At 39.9% G+C, this 21,522-nt stretch overlaps 1 protein-coding gene across 3 annotated transcripts in view; it reads left to right on the plus strand.

The window, feature by feature from the left end:
- Window positions 1–21,522, plus strand: part of LOC125115832 (cytochrome b5 reductase 4) — a 104,126-nt gene that overhangs the window by 23,813 nt on the left and 58,791 nt on the right. For all 3 annotated transcript variants that reach the window (XR_007132184.1, XM_047760424.1, XM_047760416.1), the window contains one exon: window positions 18,242–18,342. Coding sequence is in view for 2 of the 3 variants with exons in the window: in XM_047760424.1 (XP_047616380.1) it covers window positions 18,242–18,342 (101 nt within the window). In the remaining variant the exon portion in view is untranslated. The remainder of the gene's footprint in view (window positions 1–18,241; window positions 18,343–21,522) is intronic.

Genomic DNA, 21,522 nt, shown 5'->3' on the forward strand with positions numbered 1-21,522 from the left:
GCTAGGTGTTAAATTGGAATTGCAGTTGCCAGCCTTCGCCACAACCACAGCAATGCGGGATCTGAGCTGCATCTGTGACCTACACCACAGCTCACAGCAATGCCTGATCCTTAACCCACTGAGCAAGGCTAGGGATCGAACCCACTTCCTCATGGATACTAGTTGGGTTTGTTACCACTGTGCCACACGGGGAACTCCTGTACATTTTTATTTTTATTATTTATTTATTTATTTATTTTTTGTCTTTTTGCCATTCCTTTGGGCCGCACCCGCGGCATATGGAGGTTCCCAGGCTAGGGGTTGAATCGGAGCTGTAGCCACTGGCCTACGCCAGAGCCACAGCAACGCGGGATCCGAGCCGCGTCTGCAACCCACACCACAGCTCACGGCAACGCCGGATCGTTAACCCACTGAGCAAGGGCAGCGATTGAACCCGCAACCTCATGGTTCCTAGTTGGATTCGTTAACCACTGCGCCACGACGGGAACTCCTTCCTGTACATTTTTAGATTGAACTTGTGTCTTCACGGATACTAGTCAGGTTTGTTACCACTGTGCCACATGGAAACTCCTATACATTTTTAATTGATCGCAGTCTACCTTCAAATAATATTATGCCATTTTACATATAGTGTACGAATAGGCTTCCATTTTCCTCTCCTGTGCCCTGTGCTATTATTTGTATATTTGGTATATGATCTTTTCTTTATGTACATCTCCCAATGAAAGAGGGGAAAAAGTAGAGCCTGTGGAACTATACATTTCTTCCATTACAGTGTATATTACTGGACTAAAATTGCTCACTTAACTATCAGGTGACCTCCAATACAATGTAAGCTATGCAAAAGTAGGAAACATGTCTCATTGTCCTTAGAGCCTTGCTGAGCATGTGGCAGGCACTCAACAATCATTCTGTCAGTGAACAGTAAGCTGCTACTATTTTTTTAGAGTATAGTTGATTTACAGCATTGTGTCAATTTCCACTGTACACCATAGTGACTCAGTCTTACTTATATATACATTCTTTTCCTCATACTATCTTCCATCATGTTCTGTCTCAAGAGATTGAATATAGTTCCCTGTGCTGTACAGTAGGACCTCACTGCTTATCCTTTCTAAATGTAATAGTTTGCATCTACCAACCAGCTATGATTTGAAGTAAAGCCTGAGCTTGTGCCATGGCATCTGATTTTACAGCCTGACCTACCCTGTTGCCCAGGAATGACACAGCAGGGCTCAACCAGAGCCCTCACCTGCACATGAGGACTGTGACCGAAGGAAGCAGAGAACGGTGCAGAGAAGAGGGACACCTCTAGCTGAGTCTGGCAGGCCTCATCCTAACACATCACAGTATATTTGACAACTTGTGGAGGGAAATTACAGCTCAGCTGGACAGCTCATGACAGAGCGAGGCCACCACTTGAGACCTTCAACGAACTGATCCTTGGTGGATGCCTGCATGGAGCCAGCTCCTGTCTAGTGAGATCCCTAGAGAAAACTTCACAACAACAACAGCCTCATTAGCATTTGTTCACAATGTATGGTTCTCTGCTTATGACAAACCTCAAGCTGCTGAACCCAGCTGGCTGGTAGCTGAGAGCAGTTTGTCTCCCCGACACAGGCCCCAGAGGACAGAGGGATAAGGAGGAGAGAGGTCAGGAGGTCAGACGGCCTTTCGTTGCACAGGAAAATTGTGGTCTAGTGGTTCAGGCAGAAAGTCTGCATTTCTGTCTTCCTGCCTCCAATAGGCTTGGAATGTGGATGCTGACAAAGCCTGAGTCAAGTTAACCCAGCCACAGTCGCATCATTAAGGTCTAGGGAAGGTGGGGCTCAATGTGAAATGGTCTTCAGGGGTACGCACTTGTTGTTCAGATATTCACTCAACAAGCATGCCTTGAGTGCCCACAGTGGGCAGATGCTGTGCCAGGCACTGAGGGTAGTGTGCAAAGGGGAAGGTCATGTCACCTTTCCAGGCTATTCTAGTGGAGGTGTTGTTCAGGAAGCAGCAGATATAGTGGAAGCGATCAGCAGTCTCCAGATACTGGTTCTAGAGCAGTGTCCTTGAGGATGGAAAGAGGTAGTTTTAGGACCAACGAAAGGAAGCACCTCAACATATCACGAGATTTCTCATGGCAAGCACTGGAACAGGCTGGGGAATGAAATGCTTACAACATGATTTTTAGGATGGCTGAACTACAAAGAGAGACGCAGATATTTGGTAAAAGACCCATGATTTCAGAAGTCATGTCAGAAGAGCAATTGTTTTGAAGGAGCTGTGCCTTGGTATCACTGTTAGAGGCAGCATGCCTGGCTAGTAAAAACATGAGTGCTGCCTCTCTCCATGCCCACAGCATTTATGGAGCAAACCTGATGCTCAAACCATCCTTGGGTGGTGAGATAAAAGCTTACACCTCATCTCTATAATAGAGCAGGTTCTAGCTGTGATGGGGCTACAGGAAACACTATGTCCTTTTTCTTACAGTTCATACAGGCACATTTTAAAAACCTGATCACTCCTGATAAAGAATAGAAAATATTCAGTGATCCTGAAAGAAGCATGTCTGTTAACCTATATAAATATTGATACTGAAAGGTGACAGGCAAGTATGGAGCTATTTATAAGAATTGTGTGCATTTCTAATCATTTACATAGTTAACTTTCTCAAATGTAAACTTAGAATTCCACTCCATGTGGTGTTTTTTGAACAGTACATAAAAATGTGTGAAATTCAGAATCCCTAAATGTATATTGACTTAATCAAATGATTTTATACATTTTGAACTCTTATTTGTTTAATTATGAATTTGAAAGTTTTAAGAAGTATAAAAATAGTTAAACTCAGGTAGAAACTTTGAGAAACCATGGAAGAAAATTTAATATTAAAAGAGAGAGCAGATAGACTCCAAGACAGATTTGAAACTCTGCCTAGAGAAAATAGATTTGAAACTCTGCAGTAGTCAAAGAAGAAAGAGAATAACCATTGGAATGGATAAGCAATGAGATCCTGCTGTAGAACACAGGGAACTATATCAAATCACTTGTGATGGAACATGACAGATGATAATGTGAGAAAAAGAATGTATATATATGTCTGGGACACTTTTCTGTACAGCAGAAATTGACAGAACATTGTAAATCAACTATAATAAAATAATAGAAAAAAGAAATACTATGAGACTAACAAAACAATAGAAACACCAGAGGTAAGTATTGAACAAGCTGTAAACAATACGGAAAACTTTAATACAGGACACTCATGTTAAGATGGTGAACTGTGTACTGGGGAGTACACTGTGAATACCTGTTAAAGATTTGGGTTTTACTTTTGCAAAGCAGAGGAAACCAAAACTAAAACCAGAACTAATGTAGAGAATGGGAGAAAATATTTACAAATGATGTGATCAACAGGGATTAATTTTCAAAATATACAAATAATTAACACAACTCAACATCAAAAAAGCAAACTACCCAATTTGAAAAATGGGCAGAAGACTTCAACAGACATTTTTCCAAAGAAGACATACAGATGGCCAACAGGCACATGAAAATATGCTCAACGTCTCTAATCACTGGAGAAATGCGAATCAAAACTATAATGAGGCATCACCTCACACTGATCAGAATGATCATCATCAAAAAGTCTACAAACAATAAATGCTGTAGAGGGTGTAGAGGAAGGCGAACCCTCCTACACTGTTGGTGAGAATGTAAATTGGTGTAGCCACTATGGAGAACAGTATGGAGGATCCTTAGAAAACTACAAATAGAGACACCATACGATCCAGCAATCCTGGACATATACCTAGAAAAACTGAAAACTCTAATTCAGAAATATACGTGTACCCCAATGTTCATAGCAGCACTATTTATAACAGCCAAGACATGGGAATGTTCACTGACAGATGAATGGATAAAGAAGGTGTGGTGTATATGCACACACACACACACACACACACATTTATGGCTGGAATACTACTCAGCCATAAAAACAATGAAATAATGTCATTTGCAGGGACATGGATGGACTTACAGGTTACCATACAAACTGAAGTAAGACAGAGAAAGACAAATATCATATGATATCACTTATCTTTTTTTTTTTTGTTGTTGTTGTTGTTGTTGCTATTTCTTGGGCCGCTCCCTCGGCATATGGAGGTTCCCAGGCTAGGGGTCCAATCGGAGCTGTAGCCACCAGCCTACGCCAGAGCCATAGCAACGCGGGATCCGAGCTGTGTCTGCAACCTACACCACAGCTCACGGCAACGCCGGATCATTAACCCACTGAGCAAGGGCAGGGACCGAACCCGCAACCTCATGGTTCCTAGTTGGATTCATTAACCACTGCGCCACGACGGGAACTCCAAATATCATATGATATCACTTATACGTGGAATCAAAAAAGCAATCAAATCAACTTATTTACAAAACATAAACAGACTCATTGACATAGAAAACAAACTTATGGTTACCAAAGGGAGGAGGAATAAATTAGGAATTTGTGATTAGAAGATATACACTACTATATATGCAAGAGATAAACAACAAGGCCTTAGAGTACAACATAGGGAACTGTATTCAATATCTTTTAATAGTCTATAATGGAAAAGAATCTGAAAAAGAATATATATGTATATATACACCTGAAACATTATAAATCAACAATACTTCAATTAAAGTGTATATGTGTATAAATATGTGTGTACATACATATATATTATATTTATATATTTGGGGGGCAGGCCTTAGCCATAGCAGATTTGGCAGCCATGGAGAGTATTGTCAGACCTGAGACTGTATGAGTAATCATGGCATCACTGTGATGTCCGGTTCAGTGGAGAATGAGACTGGATCCAGGCCAGGATGGAGAAGACCACAATAGTCTAGGGAGACAGGATGAGTCTACAGCAAGATGGAAGGAGTGGGATGAAGAAAAGAGCCAGTCTGCAAAGCATAATAGGGATGGACAACAGACCTTGGAGTCAGGTGCATGATGGAGGAGAGCCAGATTGGACCATGATTCTGGTGAGGATGAGTCCAAGGCATAGAGCTCACAGGCTGAGGTGTGGCCCTGAGATGGAGTCAGTACTGGGCACATTGGGGTCTGTGTAGAAATGTCAAAGGGCTTACTCAGAGAGAAAGTTTAGAGCCAGAAGTCACACTTAGGGGAAGACAGAAGAGGAGAAAGACAGTGGAGGAGGCAGAGAGATTAGTTAGCCTAGGAAGGTTGTTCTTTCTTGTGATCTTAGCAATGAAAACAACTCCCCTTCTTGAGGGTCATTAGCATCCTAGGTCCTTAGCCTCTATGACCTCTTTTTATCCTATCTCTGATCTCTCCTGATCCTGAGGGGAAGATTAGCTCTGGGGCTCTTTTCTTTATTGCACAAGTGGGCCAGACAAGCAGTGGCTCTTTGTCCAGGGGTGGATAGAATGGAATGACCTCTGAATGACCCTTTGGGCCCTACCCAGCTTCTTTAAACAATTCAACTCTGAAGAAATAGACCCCATCATGGGAACCTATAGTTTCCAGTGCCTCAAAGGAGTCAACTTGGTGTGTTGTTTCACATATGAGCCCTCCCCTGAAAATAGTGCCTTGGGACTCTCTTTTGGTCAAACAAAGTGATTTTACAAAGACATTTTCACACTGTCCCTACAGAGTGGCCTTAGAACTCAAGACCAAACTTCTTAGAGGAACAAAGCCAGGTGAGGCTCAGGATTTAGTTAATGGAGTACAGTCTTTGTGTGGAGAGCACATTCTCCAGGTCTCAGCCTGTGGCTGAGGGCAATGTTCCCTGTAAAGACCTGGAAAAGCACTGCCAGAGCCTGCTCTGTGTCAGGCACAGTGCTAGGCCCTGGGAATGGGAAATGGCCTGGCCAGTGATTGCATCAAGGAGAGGAAAGGCAGAGGTTTGGAGTGTGTAAGGGCAAGTATAGCCCATCTTGAACAAATGCTAGGGAGACAGAGATGAAAATCCATTAGAGAGAAATGTTTGTTTGTTTGTTTGTTTTTGTCTTTTTGCTATTTCTTGGGCTGCTCCTGTGGCATATGGAGGTTCCCAGGCTAGGGGTTGAATCGGAGCTGTAGCCATAGGCCTACGCCAGAGCCACAGCAACGCGGGATCCGAGCCGCGTCTGCAACCCACACCACAGCTCAGGGCAACACCGGATCGTTAACCCACTGAGCAAGGGCAGGGACCGAACCCGCAACCTCATGGTTCCTAGTTGGATTCATTAACCACTGCGCCACGACGGGAACTCCTTCCTGTACATTTTTAGATTGAACTTGTGTCTTCACGGATACTAGTCAGGTTTGTTACCACTGTGCCACATGGGAACTCCTATACATTTTTAATTGATGGCAGTCTACCTTCAAATAATATTATGCCATTTTACATATAGTGTACGAATAGGCTTCCATTTTCCTCTCCTGTGCCCTGTGCTATTATTTGTTATTAATTTTACTTCTACGTATGCTGTAAATTTTGCAGTGTTACAATTTTTGCTTTAGTCATTTATCTTCTAAATATATTAAGAAAATGAAAAAAATTACCCACATTTTTATCATTTTCAGTGCTTGTTATTTCTTTGTATTGATCCAGATCCTCCTTAAAGAACTGACTTTAGCATTTCTTGTAGTGCAGTCTGCTGGCAATGAATTCTCAACTTTTATTTATCTGAAAATATCTTTGTTTTGCCTTCATATGGAGTTATATTTTCCTTGGGTATAAAATTCTAGGTTGATGATTTATTTTCCTCAGCACTTTAAATATGTCACTCCATCTTGTGGTTTGCACAGATGAGAACTCTGTTATCATTCTTAACTGTTTTCCTATAGTATGTAAAGTTTCTTCTCTGACCGCCTTTAGACTTTTACTTTTTCAGCAGTTTGACAGTGATGTGTTTTTCCTTTTATTTTTTTCCTCTTGAGGTTCTCTAAATTAGTTTTGGAAATTCTGGGCCGTCGTCTCTGCATATACTTCTACTTCTTCCTTTCTTCGTTTAGGATTCCAGTTGCCTATACATTAGACTGTTTTGTCCCATAGCTCTTAGATTCCCTATTCTGTTTTTTCACTCATTTTTTTCTTTGTGTTTCAGTTTGATAACTTTGTGTTTCTTGACTTTGCTTCAGGTTTGCTTATTCTTTCCTCCATTGTTTCCAGTCTGCTGATTAGCCCATCAGAGGAAGTCTTCATTCTGGTATCATGTTTTTCATTTTTAGCATTTTTATTAGGCTTCTTTTTATAGCCTTCATCTCTGTACTAAAATTTCTTTTTTCTCTCTTTTTTTTTTTTTCTTTTTAGGGCTACACCTGAAGCATATGGAAGTTTCCAGGCTAAAGGTCTAATTGGAGCTACAGCTGCTGGCCTGCACCACAGTGACAGCAATGTAGGATCCAAGCCATATCTGCAACCTACATTACAACTCATGGCAGCACTGGATCCTGGACCCACCAAGCAAGGCATCCTCATGGATAATAGTCAGATTCATTCCACTGTGCCACAATGGGAACTCCTGGAATTTCTTATTTATTAAATGCCAACCTTATTTCCTACTACTTCTTTTAATATATTAATACTACTTTTAATATATTAATATGTTAATAAATATATTAATAAATACCAATATATTTAATATAGGAATTATATTTATTTTAATTTTTTTTTGTCTTTTTGTCCTTTTTAGGGCTGCACCCATGGCACATGGAGGTTCCCAGACTAGGGGTCTAATCAGAGCTATAGCTACCGGCCTACACCAGAGCCCCAGCAATGCCAGATCTGAGCCGTGTCTGTGACCTACACCACAGCTCATGGCAACACCGGATCCTTAAGCCACTGAGCAAGGCCAGGAATTGAACACGCAACCTCATGATTCTTAGTCAGATTTGTTTCCACCATGCCATGATAGGAACTCCTGTTTCTTATTTTCTATTAGTCCTTTTAATATATTAATTATGTTTATTTTAATGTTCCTAAGCTCCAACATATGCACCATCTCTGGTTGCATTACTGTTTTTCTCTCTTGACAGTGGTTTTATCATTTTGGTGAGTGTGACACATTGAATATAGATGAATGGTATAACCTGAGATATTTATATTCAGAAGTGGGTACGCTTTTCCTGGCCGTTAGGTTGAGTCAGTCTAGTTAGTAGGCTTTGGGGTTATCGTTGTTATTATTATCATCAGTGCCTCACTGACTTCAAATTCTTCTAACAGCGGGTTACTGTTACCTCGTTTTTGATGTGGGGACTGCAGTGTTGGAGGAATTTTTTCCTTGTTCCTGTTCCATTCTTAGCTGCCAGCTTGCCCTGTACACCTGTGTAGGGTCTCTCACCGTGCTCTTGCCCCTTTCTCAGTGGCAGACTGCTCTTGCCTGTTTGATTAAGACTTGTCGGGGTGGAGGGGGTTTTAAAATTCCTGTTTCAACCTCAGCTTTAGGCAATTCCCATTTCCTGAGCCCCAAGGGCTGAGCTTTCTCCATGATTCTGTCATTTTCCCACTGTCTCTTATATAGTGCGGGATTTAGAATGCAGGCAGATTTCTTGTCCATAGTGGCTAAACTTTGCCTTATATTAGTAGATGAGGAGGAGGACAGGGCAGAGTGTGGGGTGTGAACATTTTCCATGCCTGTCTCTCTCTTTTTTTATTTTATAGGGCTGTGCCTGTGGCACATGGAAGTTCCCGGGCTAGGGGTTGAATCACCGTTGTTGCTGCCCGCCTATGCTACAAGCTATAGCAATGCTCTATCAAGGCCACATTTGCGACCTATGCCACATCTTGTGACAACACTGGATCCTTAACCCACTGAGCGAGGCCAGGGATCAAACCCGCATCCTCATGGATACTAGTTGTGTTCTTAACCCATTGAGCCTCAACAGGAATTCCGTCCATGCCTGTTTTTTAGGACTTGGAAGACATCTGTTTCCTATCAGTGTCGAATCTGGGCCCCAGTGGGCTTTCTGTCCATCCTCGAGTGTTTAGCTTATGTTTGCCTAATGTCATCTTGAGGTGAAGGAGGATGTGTGTCCCTACCCTTTCCAGCAGCAGCTAACCTTTGCCTAGTAACAGTGCAGGGATTCAAGGATTCGAGGCTTAACCATCCCTTCCCAGCAAGACTTTTTGCTGCAGGTCAGGGTTTGATCTGTGACAAGGGTGCACTTCTTATTCCTACCCCAGCTGTTACTGATCACTAGCTTGTATTCCTGTGGACCCAAAATGTAGATGGACTTCTCTTGGTACTCATCTCTACTCTCAAATCTTGAAGCAGGTACTACACACCTGTACCATTTATTAGCCTTTCTCAGGTCTTTCCAGCAGCACTTTTTCCCATGAGCAAAATCTCATGAGGTGCAAGGCTATGAATAAGAGAATTGAGTGGGTCTGGAGTCCCCTTGTGTCTGAGGCTCTCAGTGTTTTAAATTGGCTCTAGTGCATTCTTGGCACTAAAAGAATTTGTTAAAATTTCAGTTGTTTTATAGCAACATCTCTCTCTCTCTCTCTTTTATTCTTCTTTGGCATGTAGAATTCCTGGGCCAGGGATCAGATCCATGCTGCAGCAATGCCGGACGCTTTAACCCACTGTTCCAGGGATCGAACCTACATCCTAGTACTGTAGAGATGCTGCCACAGCAGGAACTCCAGCAACATCTCTTTTTTTCTGTCAAAGGTGAAATGGTTTACATGTCCCATTTCCTTGAAGGGACTTATCACCCTGTGGAATTTAGATATTTGGTTGCCCTTACGGCCTCACCCTATTAATGAGCTTAAAAATTTGTTTCTTAGGGACTATCTAGCTTTTTTTTTGTTACAGGTAAGAAGAACTTTTTCTTGTGGTTTTCTACTTCTTTTTTTTTGTCTTTAGGGCTGCACCCATGGCATATGGAGGTTCCCAGGCTAGGGGTTGAATCAGAGCTATAGCTGCCAGCCTACCCCACAGCCACAGCAATGTGGGAGCCAAGTTATGTCTGCAACCTACACCATAGGTCACGGCAACGCTGAATCCTTAACCCACTGTGCAAGACCAGGGATTGAACCTGAGTCCTCATGGATGCTAGTCAAGTTTGTTAACCACTGAGCCACCAAGGGAACTACTGGTTTTCTACTTCTTAAGTTCATCATTACATCTTAATCTTTGCAGCTGGCTTGTTTTGGGAAATAGGAAATAAGCCAGAGGATAAAGATGTATTTGGCTTTTTTTTTTTCCCCCCCCAGGTCACTCACTAATAGCAAGGCAGTTCAGTACTGGTAGCTGTCATCGGTAGACCTAAGGCATAGGCACACAGAGTGAAATGATCCCATGGAGTAGGAAAGAGGGGGGAAAGGTAGGAAAAGTGATCTTTTAGAGATAGGATACCTTGTTTTTTATTGATGTAAGTTGTAGATCCAGTTTAAGATTAGTAAATATGGCTGTTGCTAGTGTTATTTGGTCGTTATTCTTTCCAGAAGTTTGTGGTTATTTTTCAAAATACTCAGAGTATAAGTGACTGCTGAGACTGGTGGTTAATTTTTAATGTTTTTACTAGTTAGTTTCCTTTTAGTTAAATGTCAGAGCTGTTTTTCCTAATACTAATAATGACCTTTGCTAATTATGGCCAGTTGACCTTCTGAAGTGCTTAGAGGCCTATAATCACCTTTTGTTTAAAATTTCCTGTGAAAACTGAGGTATTCAGACCAGATTCTTATAGCTCTTTTATAAATTGGACTGGCTGTCATTGAAATTGTTTGGTGCAGTTTGAAGCTCTAAGTTGTATTTGGCACGGTTGCTTCCTGGTTCTGATTTCTCTGAAGTGGTGGTATCATTTCTAGTCTTCTTTTCTTCCTTTTAAAAACTACACCAAAGCTTGACAATTTAATAGGTATTATAGACGCTGATTGTAATTTTATAGGCTTTCTTCAAATGTTTTGTCCCATGATGGTGAGAGTGATGGCCCAGAAAGCTGAATGGAGGTTCCATGTGTATAGGCAGAACGTTTTTTATGAATTAACTGGAGGCAGGTGTAGGGATTTCCAACTCACTGTATGTCTTCTCTTATGGACTAGAATCCTTCAATCATCTGTAAGTAAGTGTTCTGCTGTGATAAGTGGCAGGAGGTAGATCTTAATTTTTTTTTTTTTTTTTTGGCTGTGTTCACGGCATGCAGAAGATAGGGATTGAACCCACAACACAGCAGCAACCTGAGCCACAGCAGTGACAATGCCAGATCCTTAACCCACTGGGACACCAGGGAACTCTGTATCTTAATGTTTTGACATGCAGCCATTTGCTTCTCATTTTTAGTTCGAGCCCCTCTTGTGCTGAGTGTGCTGTTTCCCTGAGTTTACACTGTCTCTGTGGTTCATTGTCTCTAGAGAATAAATCTGTACTTTTTGCGGTTGGGAAGGGCCTTGTTACTTGGTTGTGTGGGATGAGGGAGGAGATTTAAGGGTCATACTGCTTGTTATATTGAATCTGAGCCCTCCTGCACCCTCACTTTCAAAACTAATCTCTGATTACTGCACCTTTAGGGGGTTCTGTTGCACATAATGGCCTTTTTTTTTTTTTTTTAATAGATTCCCTTCCAATTTATACATAGGCCTTATTTTACCTTTCATATTCTGCTAAGTACATTATTCCTTATTACTTGGCTTTCAGCCTCCCAAACTTTATTGCTGTCATCTCTTCTGATTTCTGCTTCTATATGGTTTTATGTCTCTTTCCGTCCTTCCTTCCTCCCTTCTTCCCTCTCTTCCTTCTTTTTAGAGTCTCAGCTGTGGCATAAGGAAGTTCCCAGGCTCGGGGTCGAATTGGAGCTGCAGCCAGCTGCCAGCCTGCACTGCAGCAACAGCAACACTGGATTCTTAACCCACTGAGAGAGGCCAGGGATTGAACCTACCTCCTCAAGGACACTGTGTCAGGTTCTTAACCTGCCGAGCCACAGTGGGAACTTCATTTTATGTCTTATTATTCTTTGCAGTCATTAGAAAGTTTTCTGGAGTGTGAGAGACAAATGAGTGTTTTTAATTCCAAAATCCTAAGATACTCTATTATCCAACATCTTGCAAGCCTACATTCTAGTTACTGTTCTTAAATACCAAGGTTGTAGTCACTTTAAATCATAATAAAATCCATTTATCTTTCATTAATTTCTTTTCCATTTGTCTCCATTGACATTAGCAAGGTAAATGCCTAGTTTTCTAAAATAATACACAGAGTTCTGTTTTTGTAGCTGATTAGCTCCTGCTGGACTAACATTTCAACAAATACCAACTATAAACTCAGAACAACATATTAAAAAACAAGCTGTCTAAGAATTCCTGTCATGGCTCAGTGGAAGCGAATCTGACTAGCATCCATGAGGACACAGGTTCTATCCCTTGCCTTGCTCACTGGGCTAGGAGCCGGTGTTACTGTGAGCTGTGGTGTAGGTCACATACAGGGCTTGGATCTGGTGTTGTGATGGCTGTGGCATAGGGTAGTGGCTGTAGCTCTGATTCAACTCCTAGCCTGGGAACCTCCATATGCTGTAAGTGTGGCCCTAAAAACAAACAAACAAACAAAAAACTGTCTAAAAACACTGGTGAGCATCCAAAAGCAGTCAGAAACTAGAGGATAAGAGTCATTTATATTTAGAAGAAGAAACTGTCACTGAGTGAATTGCCCTTTCTTATAGCATTTAACTTGAGATCTTGCCCAAGTTGATGCTATAAAAGGTGGCTGAAATTTAGATGGAGGCTCCCAGTCTTACTGGCTGAAAGGACTGAATGTCAGAATTTGGGGCATTTGTATTAACTGGAAAATGAGGAAGAAAATCCAAGAAGAGAGATTCAGAGCAGGATAGAAACTGTCTAAGTCTTGCATATGGACAGATTCTAGGCTGCCTAAAAAGGATTCAAGAGATGTTTTAGTTTTCACTTCCCCAAAGGGGAAACAGAGTTTGGAGTTTGAGTCCAATCAAGTTAATTGCCTACTAAAACAGTCAGTAGTCTTTAGAGGAGTGTAACAGAATCCAGAGTTTGTACAACGTATCATTTACAATGGCCAGAATATAATCCAAAATTTCTAGACATGCTGAAGGGAAAAGGCAGTTATTAGAGACTGACCCTGAAATGATCCAAATGAACTTCACAAGGATTTTAAAGCACATTATATACCTGTTAAAACAATGCTCAGGGAAGTAAAGGAATACAGATAGATAATGAACAAATATGAAATCTCAGGAAATCTCATCATTGTTCATAATGAACGAACAAATAGGAGACTATAAAAAGTGGGAATGTAGAACTGAGAGATACAATTTATAAAATAAAAAATGTTGCCAAATGGGCTTAATAACAGATTGGACCCAACAAAAGAAAGCTTAGTGAAGTTTCAGATTAATAGAAATCATCCAATCTGAAGAACAGAGAGTAAAATGAACAGAGGCTCAGGGGCCTATGGGATAAAATTAAAACATCTAATATATATTTATTTGGAATTCTAGAAGGAGAGGAATGGGAAAATGGAATAGAAAAATATTTAAAGAAATAATTGCTAAAAATTTTCTAAATTTGATAAGAGACATAAAATTGTCAATTCAGAAGCTTAGCAAATCCAAGCATAATCAATACAAAGAAAATCATATAGGGGCACATTGTATTCAAACTGCTAAAAGCCAGAGATAAAATCTTGAAAATAGCTGGAGGAAAAACACCTGGACACAATATAAATGAATGCTGAAGAGAAAAAATAACACTATCAACTCTGAATTCTATATTATTAAAGATACATTAATGCAGATGCATTAAAAAAATTTTTTTTGGGTAGACAAAAACTAAGAATTTTGTATCAGCAGACCTACACTACAAGGAGTTCTAAAGGAAATTCATTAAAGGGTAATGATATCAGATGCAAGCTCACATCCTTAGGAAATAGTAAGTATGTGAGTACAGAGATAGGATTACTTTTTCCTCTTAATCTTTTAAAAAATATATGACTTTTTAAAGCAATAACTGTAACATTGTATTGTGGGGTTACGTAAAGTATCAGGAATAGAGTGTGGTGCATAGTTCTTATATTACATGTGAAGTGGTAATTAACACAAGCATGAGTGGTTAAACCTAAGGATAGATGTTGTAGTCCCAGAACAGTCACTTAAAATATAACTCAAAGAGGTATATTAAAAAGCCAATAGATAAAATGAAATTTAAAAAAGTATTTGTTCAGCACAAAATAAGTCAGGGAATGAGAAACGGACACTAACAGAAAACTTGGAGGAGAAAAAAAGAAAACCTGGGGCTGGGAAGAGACACTAATAAGATGGTCACTCAAAATTCAGTCACATCAATAAATAAGTGTACATGGACCAGCTATTCTAATTCAAAGACAGTTTTTCTGTTTGTCTATGTGTTATCAAGACCTAACTACATGATATCTATGAGAGATACACTTTAAATATAAAGATACAGGTTGAAATAAATGTATAGAAAAAATATACTATCTAAGTAGTAAACAGAATAAGGTTGGACTATATTAATGTCAGGTAAAAATTACTACCAGACAAAGAATCTTACTAGAGGTAAAGACATTTCTTAATATTGAAAGGATCACTTCATCAGGAAGACTGTTTATTCCTCATAAGAAAGCTTCAGAATACATGAAGCAAACAGTAATAGAGTCGAAAGAGTTCAAACCCATTAACCATTGTTGCATATTTTAACACCCTTTCTCAGCAGTTGTTAGAACTAGATAAACCTCAGACCTGTAATGAAAATAATGTGCAATGTCTTTACTGAGCACAAGATGGCAGAGTAGTCACAGTACTTGCAAAAATGAATGTGTGTATTTGAATACAGTGAAATATGCCAAGATATTATGTGGACACACCTTTTTCCTTCACTTATTTTAGAGCTGATAAAATGAACAGTAGTGATGAACCATTATTTTAGAGCCAAAAAAATGAAGTAAATAGGAATACTTTGGGTATACATGATAGGCATTAAATAAATTTTTGTTGAATGAATATGTGGGGTTCTGGAGTTACATTTGTATTTCAATTTTAATGCAAAGATTATTTTAAAATCCAGTTATAAAAATGCCACTTTTAGTTATAGCAGTAATTCTCAAACTTCTTGGTTTTAAGGTCTCCTTACTATTTTAAAAATTATTGAGAACCCCACAGAACTTTTTTTTTTTTGGGCCGTGCCTGCCTGGACCAGGGATCAAGCCTGTGTCACAGCTATAACCAGAGCCATAGCAGTGACAACAATGGATCTTTAACCCTCTGAATCATGAAGGAACCCCAGGACCCCAAAGAACTTTTTTTTTGGTCTTTTTAAGGCTGTACATGGAGGTTCCCAGGCTAGGGGTTGAATTGGAACTGCAGCTGCTGGCCTACACCACAGTCACAGCCACTCCAGATCTGAGCTATGTCTGTGACCTATGCCACAGTTTGCAGCAATGCCGGATCTTTAACCCACTGAGCGGGGGCCAGGGATCAAACCCACGTCCTCATGGATACTAGTTGGGTTTGTTACCCCTGAGCCACGATGGGAACTCCTAGGAAATGCTTTTGAAAAGGAAAAAAAATGGAGATCAGAAAGACGAAGCAAAAGAGGGGAGAGCAAGCCTCTAGACCAGAGGAAATGCACACATTGCATTTTGGGGCTGAGTTTGTTTCATAATTAGTAAATTACTAATACTGCCAAGTGTGATTAGATTTGACATTTCTTGGGCCAAGACACAATCTTAATTCCTTATAGTGAGGGGTTTTATAGGCATTTCTAGTATTGTCTATATGAAGAGGATGGGAAGTTCTTAAAAGGTCCAGAGTGATTCCCCTCCATCAGAAAGGAAGGTAGATTACAAGAAGAGAAGGGCCCATCTAAAGGGCTATTGCCTTTGGATAAACAATGAGATTCTACTGTATAGCACTGGGAACTATATCTAGTCACTTATGATGTAGCATGATAATGTGAGAAAAAGAATGTATGTATGTATATGTGACTGGGTCACCATGCTGTACAGTAGAAAATTGACAGAATACTGTAAACCAGCTATGATGGAAAAAATAAAAATCATTTAAAAAAAAAAGGTGCAAATTTATTACCGAGGATACTGAAGCCAAATATTTTGTCAATCAAGTTAAAAGGGCCCACTTAACAATATTTTTACATAGATTAAATGATTTTATATATTTAATATCTGAAATATATGGGAGAATTATTACTTTACAGATAAGATTTCTGAGCCTGCAAAAATGAAATGTCCATGGACACAAAATAAATGTATAACACTGGCAAAAAAAAAAAAAGTCAGAGAGGCAGCAGAGAACGCTTGTGGGATGTCTCAGGCTTTCTGTGCTGATCAGGGATAGCTGGTAGCCTAGTCATCTTTCTGCTGGTTGCTTGAAACACATGGAATTCTATCATGGAAGGTTAGATGATCATATTTTACAGATTCATGTTCCTGAGAAACTCAAGAACTTGAGTCAGGATGTGGTTGCAGAAAAAGGCTGAAATTCTTTTGGTTGGAAGACATTCTCTATCTTTAAAAGCCCGTTGGGAATAATGCTGATTCTAAACATTACAACTGACATTGTGGTTTGTGGATTTTGGAGCATTAAACAATAGCAAAACTTCTTTCTAAAATTGGTGGGGAAAGGTGTATGGGGAAGGAGAGAAGAGGGAATTCTGCTAGCTTTTTTTTTTTTCCCTGACTTACTTGGAGGACTGCTAAAACAGAGATTTTTTGTGAAGTTACTTCTTTTTGTTGCCTAAATTGCCTTTAAACAATTTTATAGAGAATCTGGAGTGGTTGGTTATTTTCCAAAATTAAACTGGTGGAAAAACTGTAGTGTGTTTCTTGGGTCTGAAATTCAACTTCTCCTTTCCTTCCAAGATTATTATGTAGGATGAACATTTTAAGTTATCTGAGGTTATTTAAATTCATGGCAGTAATTATAGAAGGAACAGCTTTGGCTGTAAGAAAACTAGTTGTCCTCATTGCACTCTTAAGGTATATTGAGGGCTAGATTTGTCTGCTATCTAGTAAAAAAAAAAAAAAATTCACTTGTTCATTGAGCAATTCTCTCTTTTTTGCTCCCTATTCCTTTTCTTAAAAAAAAAAAAAAAGGAAAATATATGGCATTCGCTTCATGGCTTAGTGGTTAATGAACCTGACTAGGATCCTTGAGAATGTGGGTTTGATCCCTGGCCTCACTCAGTGGGTTAAGGATGTGGTGTTGCCATGAGCTGTGGTATAGGCCACAGACAAGGCTCAGATTCCGAGTTGCTGTGGCGGTGGTGTAGGCCAGCAGCTTCAGCTCCAATTCAACTCCTAGCCTGGGAACCTCCATATGCAGCAAGTGTGGCCCTAAAAAGCAAAAAAAAAAAGGAAAAAAAAAGATAAAAATATAGTCAAATGTATGAACAGATAAATATTTGGGGAAGGTGAAAGGATTATTAAGATCTAAACAATACTTGTTGGTTCCTTGTGCAACAGCAGAAAAGAACTGTGCTCGCTTTCACAAAGCATGTGTCTCAGTGGCCTATCACCATCACTCAGCCTTTGCTGAGATGATCAGACATGGATGACAGCTCCATTCTCCTACCAGGGCTGTAAAGGAGGATGGAGTGGTAATATGAGAGAGTTTTGGGGGAAGTGGGGGTGGGAGAGGGATGAAGAGAGAGAGAACTTTAAAAAATTATATATGGTGTTTCATTTTTTGGTGTGTATTGGGAGGCAATTCTCTATAGGTCTTTTGCGCATCTCGCAGTAGAGCTAGTGTCTCTGTCCAGAGCAAAGGACAGGTTTGCTTGCTATTCAGTATCACAGAGGTCATGTCTCCCTCCAGAACGAAGAGCAGGTGTATTTACCACCCATTGTCAAAGATCGCATTTCCTAAGCTCAATGTTCCTTTTCCATCATGCAGCACATTGTATGTACAGGTGTTATCTGGCCCTCTTCACATAGCTCTGTGGGAATTGGGGTTCAGGGAGTTCATGCAGATGCTGATATTCTCATTACTGCTATTGATGTATCTACTAAGCTGTCCTTTGGCTTTAACTTAGGTGTCTTACGTCTTTTGTCAGGACCCATGAAATTGGCAGGCTAACTTGTTAGCTTGCAAGTATCGTGAAACCTCAGACCCTTCCCTTTGTATTCTTAATACTTGGAAATCATGGTTTGTTAAGTGGGATGTATTTGGAAAGATTTATTGAAACTTCTATTTCTAATTTGTACATTTTTAAAGAAGTTCATTTAGGGTATTATTTCTCCTTATTTGATGTAGGGTTTGTTTATAATGTCAGCCCATATATGGAGTATCATCCTGGTGGAGAAGAGGAACTAATGAGAGCAGCAGGATCAGATGGTACTGACCTTTTTGATCAGGTAAGGTACTGAACGCAATCATTTTATCACAGTGCAAGTGTACTCTTAGGTTCTGTGGTGGGACAGTGGTAAGAATAAAATAGTTCCATAAATTTCAGATGTGTTGGCTTGAATTGTGATGTGTGGAAAGATGCTTATAAGTAGCCACTGTTCATTTAATTTGCCTTTGAATTATCTTACTGACATTTTAGAGATGCTCCCAAATCTGTATCTAGGAGTCTACTCTTGGGGGCTTGCTGCCTCCTCTGCTGGCAACTGTTTACTGATTTGAAAAGTTTTGATATCGGTGATGATTGACTTAGGGGAGGCAGTGAGAGGAAAGAACAGGTCACTTGGCTTCTTTGCTCTAGGTCTTTTCTCATTTAGGGATTGTTACATAATTGGCCTGTCTTGCTATACTGAATCTGCATATAATGTAGAAAGATCATTAATGGGTAGGAAAAAACGTATTTTTCCTCGAGTGGTAGCAGAGATTCTGTATGTATGTGTCAAAGGATGGAAATTAATTACTTTTCTCCCTTATATTTATTAAAAACATTAGCTCCTATACTATTTAAAAATAATATAGAATGTGTTAATTACTATCAATTGGCTAAACTGTTATTTTGAAACAACCCTCTTGAGGAGAATAGAAATTTGCTTTTGTCTTACATATACTATCTTTGGTATCTTGGTGATGATTAGCCATGTTGTAGTTCTGGATTTTTACCATTGAGACACCTGAATCAGATTGGATTATTTTTAGTGTTGCTTTCTGAACGAGTGAAATTTGATTTCTGTTCCTCTTATTTTCTGATTCATTTTAGGATTTATTTTTTGACCAAGATGCCAGAAACATAATTTGTTTTGTATTTTAATGTACTTAGATGCATATTTTGGAAGAGCCGAATACCATTTGCTGTTCATGTTTTTCCTGGGTTTGAGAAAAGTTGTTGTTGTCCATTGTATTACTAAACCAAACTTAGGTCCACTTACCTGTGTGATAAAGCCAATCTACTGACACCAGGTGGTGGTGAAGGAAAGTGCAGCATTTACTGCAGGCACCGAGCAAGGGGTCAAGGGCAGCTAAGCGCTTGAAAGACCTGAACTCCTGGGAGGCTCTTAGGGAAGGTTTTTTTTTGTTTGTTTTTGTTTTTGTTTTTTAATTGAGGTATTGTTGATTTACAATGTTGTGTTAATTTCTGCTGTACACCAGTGTGATTTGGTTATATGTACACACTCTTTTTTAGAAATACTCTTTTCCATCTTCTTTTCATTCTTTTGTCATAGGACATTGAATATAGTTCTCTGTGCTATACAGTAGCTCTTGCTGATTATCCCTTCCTTGTATTGTAGCTTACGTCTGCTAACCCCAACCTCCCACTCCATCCCTCCCTTAAACCCTTTAAAGAGGGAAAGGCTCTTTAAAGACAGGGTGAGGGAGAGGGGTTGTGGGGTATGTGATCAGCTTGTGAACATTCTTCTGATTGGCTGGTGATGAGGTAATTGGGAGTCAACATTATCAACCTTCTGGTTCCAGCAGGTTGGGGGTCCATGTGCCTGTGGGCAGAATGCAGTTGACTTCTCCCGCCTGGTGGGAGTTTCAGTATCTGCAACCCCTTTTGAGTATAACTCAAAGGATGTGGCTCAGAATATTATCTATAGCCCTTGAGGGGGAACTAAATGTCTTTGACTTTAATGGCTGAACTATTATTATTTTGTCTTGCTTGACTGTTTTCCATTCTTTCTGTATTTTCTCACTTCTCTGATTAAATTTAATCTTTGACCAAAGTTTTTCTTCAGCCAAAGGCAGGTGGAGGACATGGCGGGAGGGGTGGATTCTGTTCTGGAAGGTTGCATAGCATCCTGCTCTGTTACAGTTGGTGGTAATAGGATTCTCCTTGGGAGGTTCTTATTTCTGATTTAAGGTAAATTTCCACTGTCATTTGGTATTTATTATTGGCTAGCAATGCAAGCCAAATAGTAAAGTTTGAGAACACAGAGTTCCTTGGTGGCTCAAGTGAGTTAAGGATCCGGCGATGTCACTGATGTGGCTTGGGTCACTGCTGTGGCACGGGTTCGATCCCTGGTGCAAGAACTTCCCCCCAAACAAGCTTGGGAACATTTGGGAACATTTACTAGAAAACATTGTCTGCCATACTTTTCTTTTTTATCTGTCCTGTAAGCTTTTGATTCCGAAGGTACTCTTCCACAGGAAGAATTTCCCATAACATCTAGTCCTATTTATATGTCTCAGTGCTATGTGATTATATGGACCTTGTTTAAGTAACTTTGTTTTGGAGAAGTCACAAGAACTGCTATATTGTTAAGTTCTTTAGCAGTTTCAACAATACTTTTGTCAATTGAAAAAAATGCACACTCTCAAAGTTGAGAATTGTTTTATTCAGGGCTTTGCTGAGGACTCTAGCCAAGAAACAGCTTCTCAGATAGCTCCGAGGAACTATCCTTAAGAGGTAAGGGAGAAGCCAGCATATATAGGAGTTTTTGCTGGAAAAAAATCATGTGATGGAACATCAAAAGATTACTACTAATCACAAATACCAGACTTCTCAAGTTAATGATTTTAGTGCTTTTCTATGTATGGGAAGATGCAAGAAACTGGACTTATTGAAATTATTCCTTTGATATGCACTTTAACCATCTAGGGCCAGTATCCTATTTTTTTTCCATCCTGAATTCCCCAGGATCAGAGGGGGGCAGCTGCAGTGACTGATAGCTTGATGGCTGTAGCATCTTATTTACTGAAATGGCAGGCTACATTCTTTGTCCACACTTTAGTTGTCAGATTGCAATATTCCCCTTAGCTATTCCCCTTAGCTTTTATAAGACCAGTGATGTTTATTTATGACTTGTACTCACCACAGAAATAAACAACTTTATATTCTAGAAACTGTGGTGAAGCTTAGTATTTGAGAACTTAGTCATGTCTAGTATTTGAGTTGTTCACAGAATATTAACTAATCTCTCTCTCTCTCTTTTTTTTTTTTTTTGCTTTTTAGGGCCACCCACAGCACATGAAAGTTCCCAGACTAGGGGTCGAATCGGAGTTACAGCTGCCAGCCTACACCACAGCCACAGCAACGTGGGATCTAAGCCAAATTGCAACCTATACCACAGCTCATGGCAACATGGGATCCTTAACCCACTGAGCAAGGCCAGGGATCAAACCCACGTCCTCTT

This window comes from Phacochoerus africanus, chromosome 2 (genome assembly GCF_016906955.1).
Source record: "Phacochoerus africanus isolate WHEZ1 chromosome 2, ROS_Pafr_v1, whole genome shotgun sequence".
Classification (NCBI taxonomy): domain Eukaryota; kingdom Metazoa; phylum Chordata; class Mammalia; order Artiodactyla; family Suidae; genus Phacochoerus; species Phacochoerus africanus.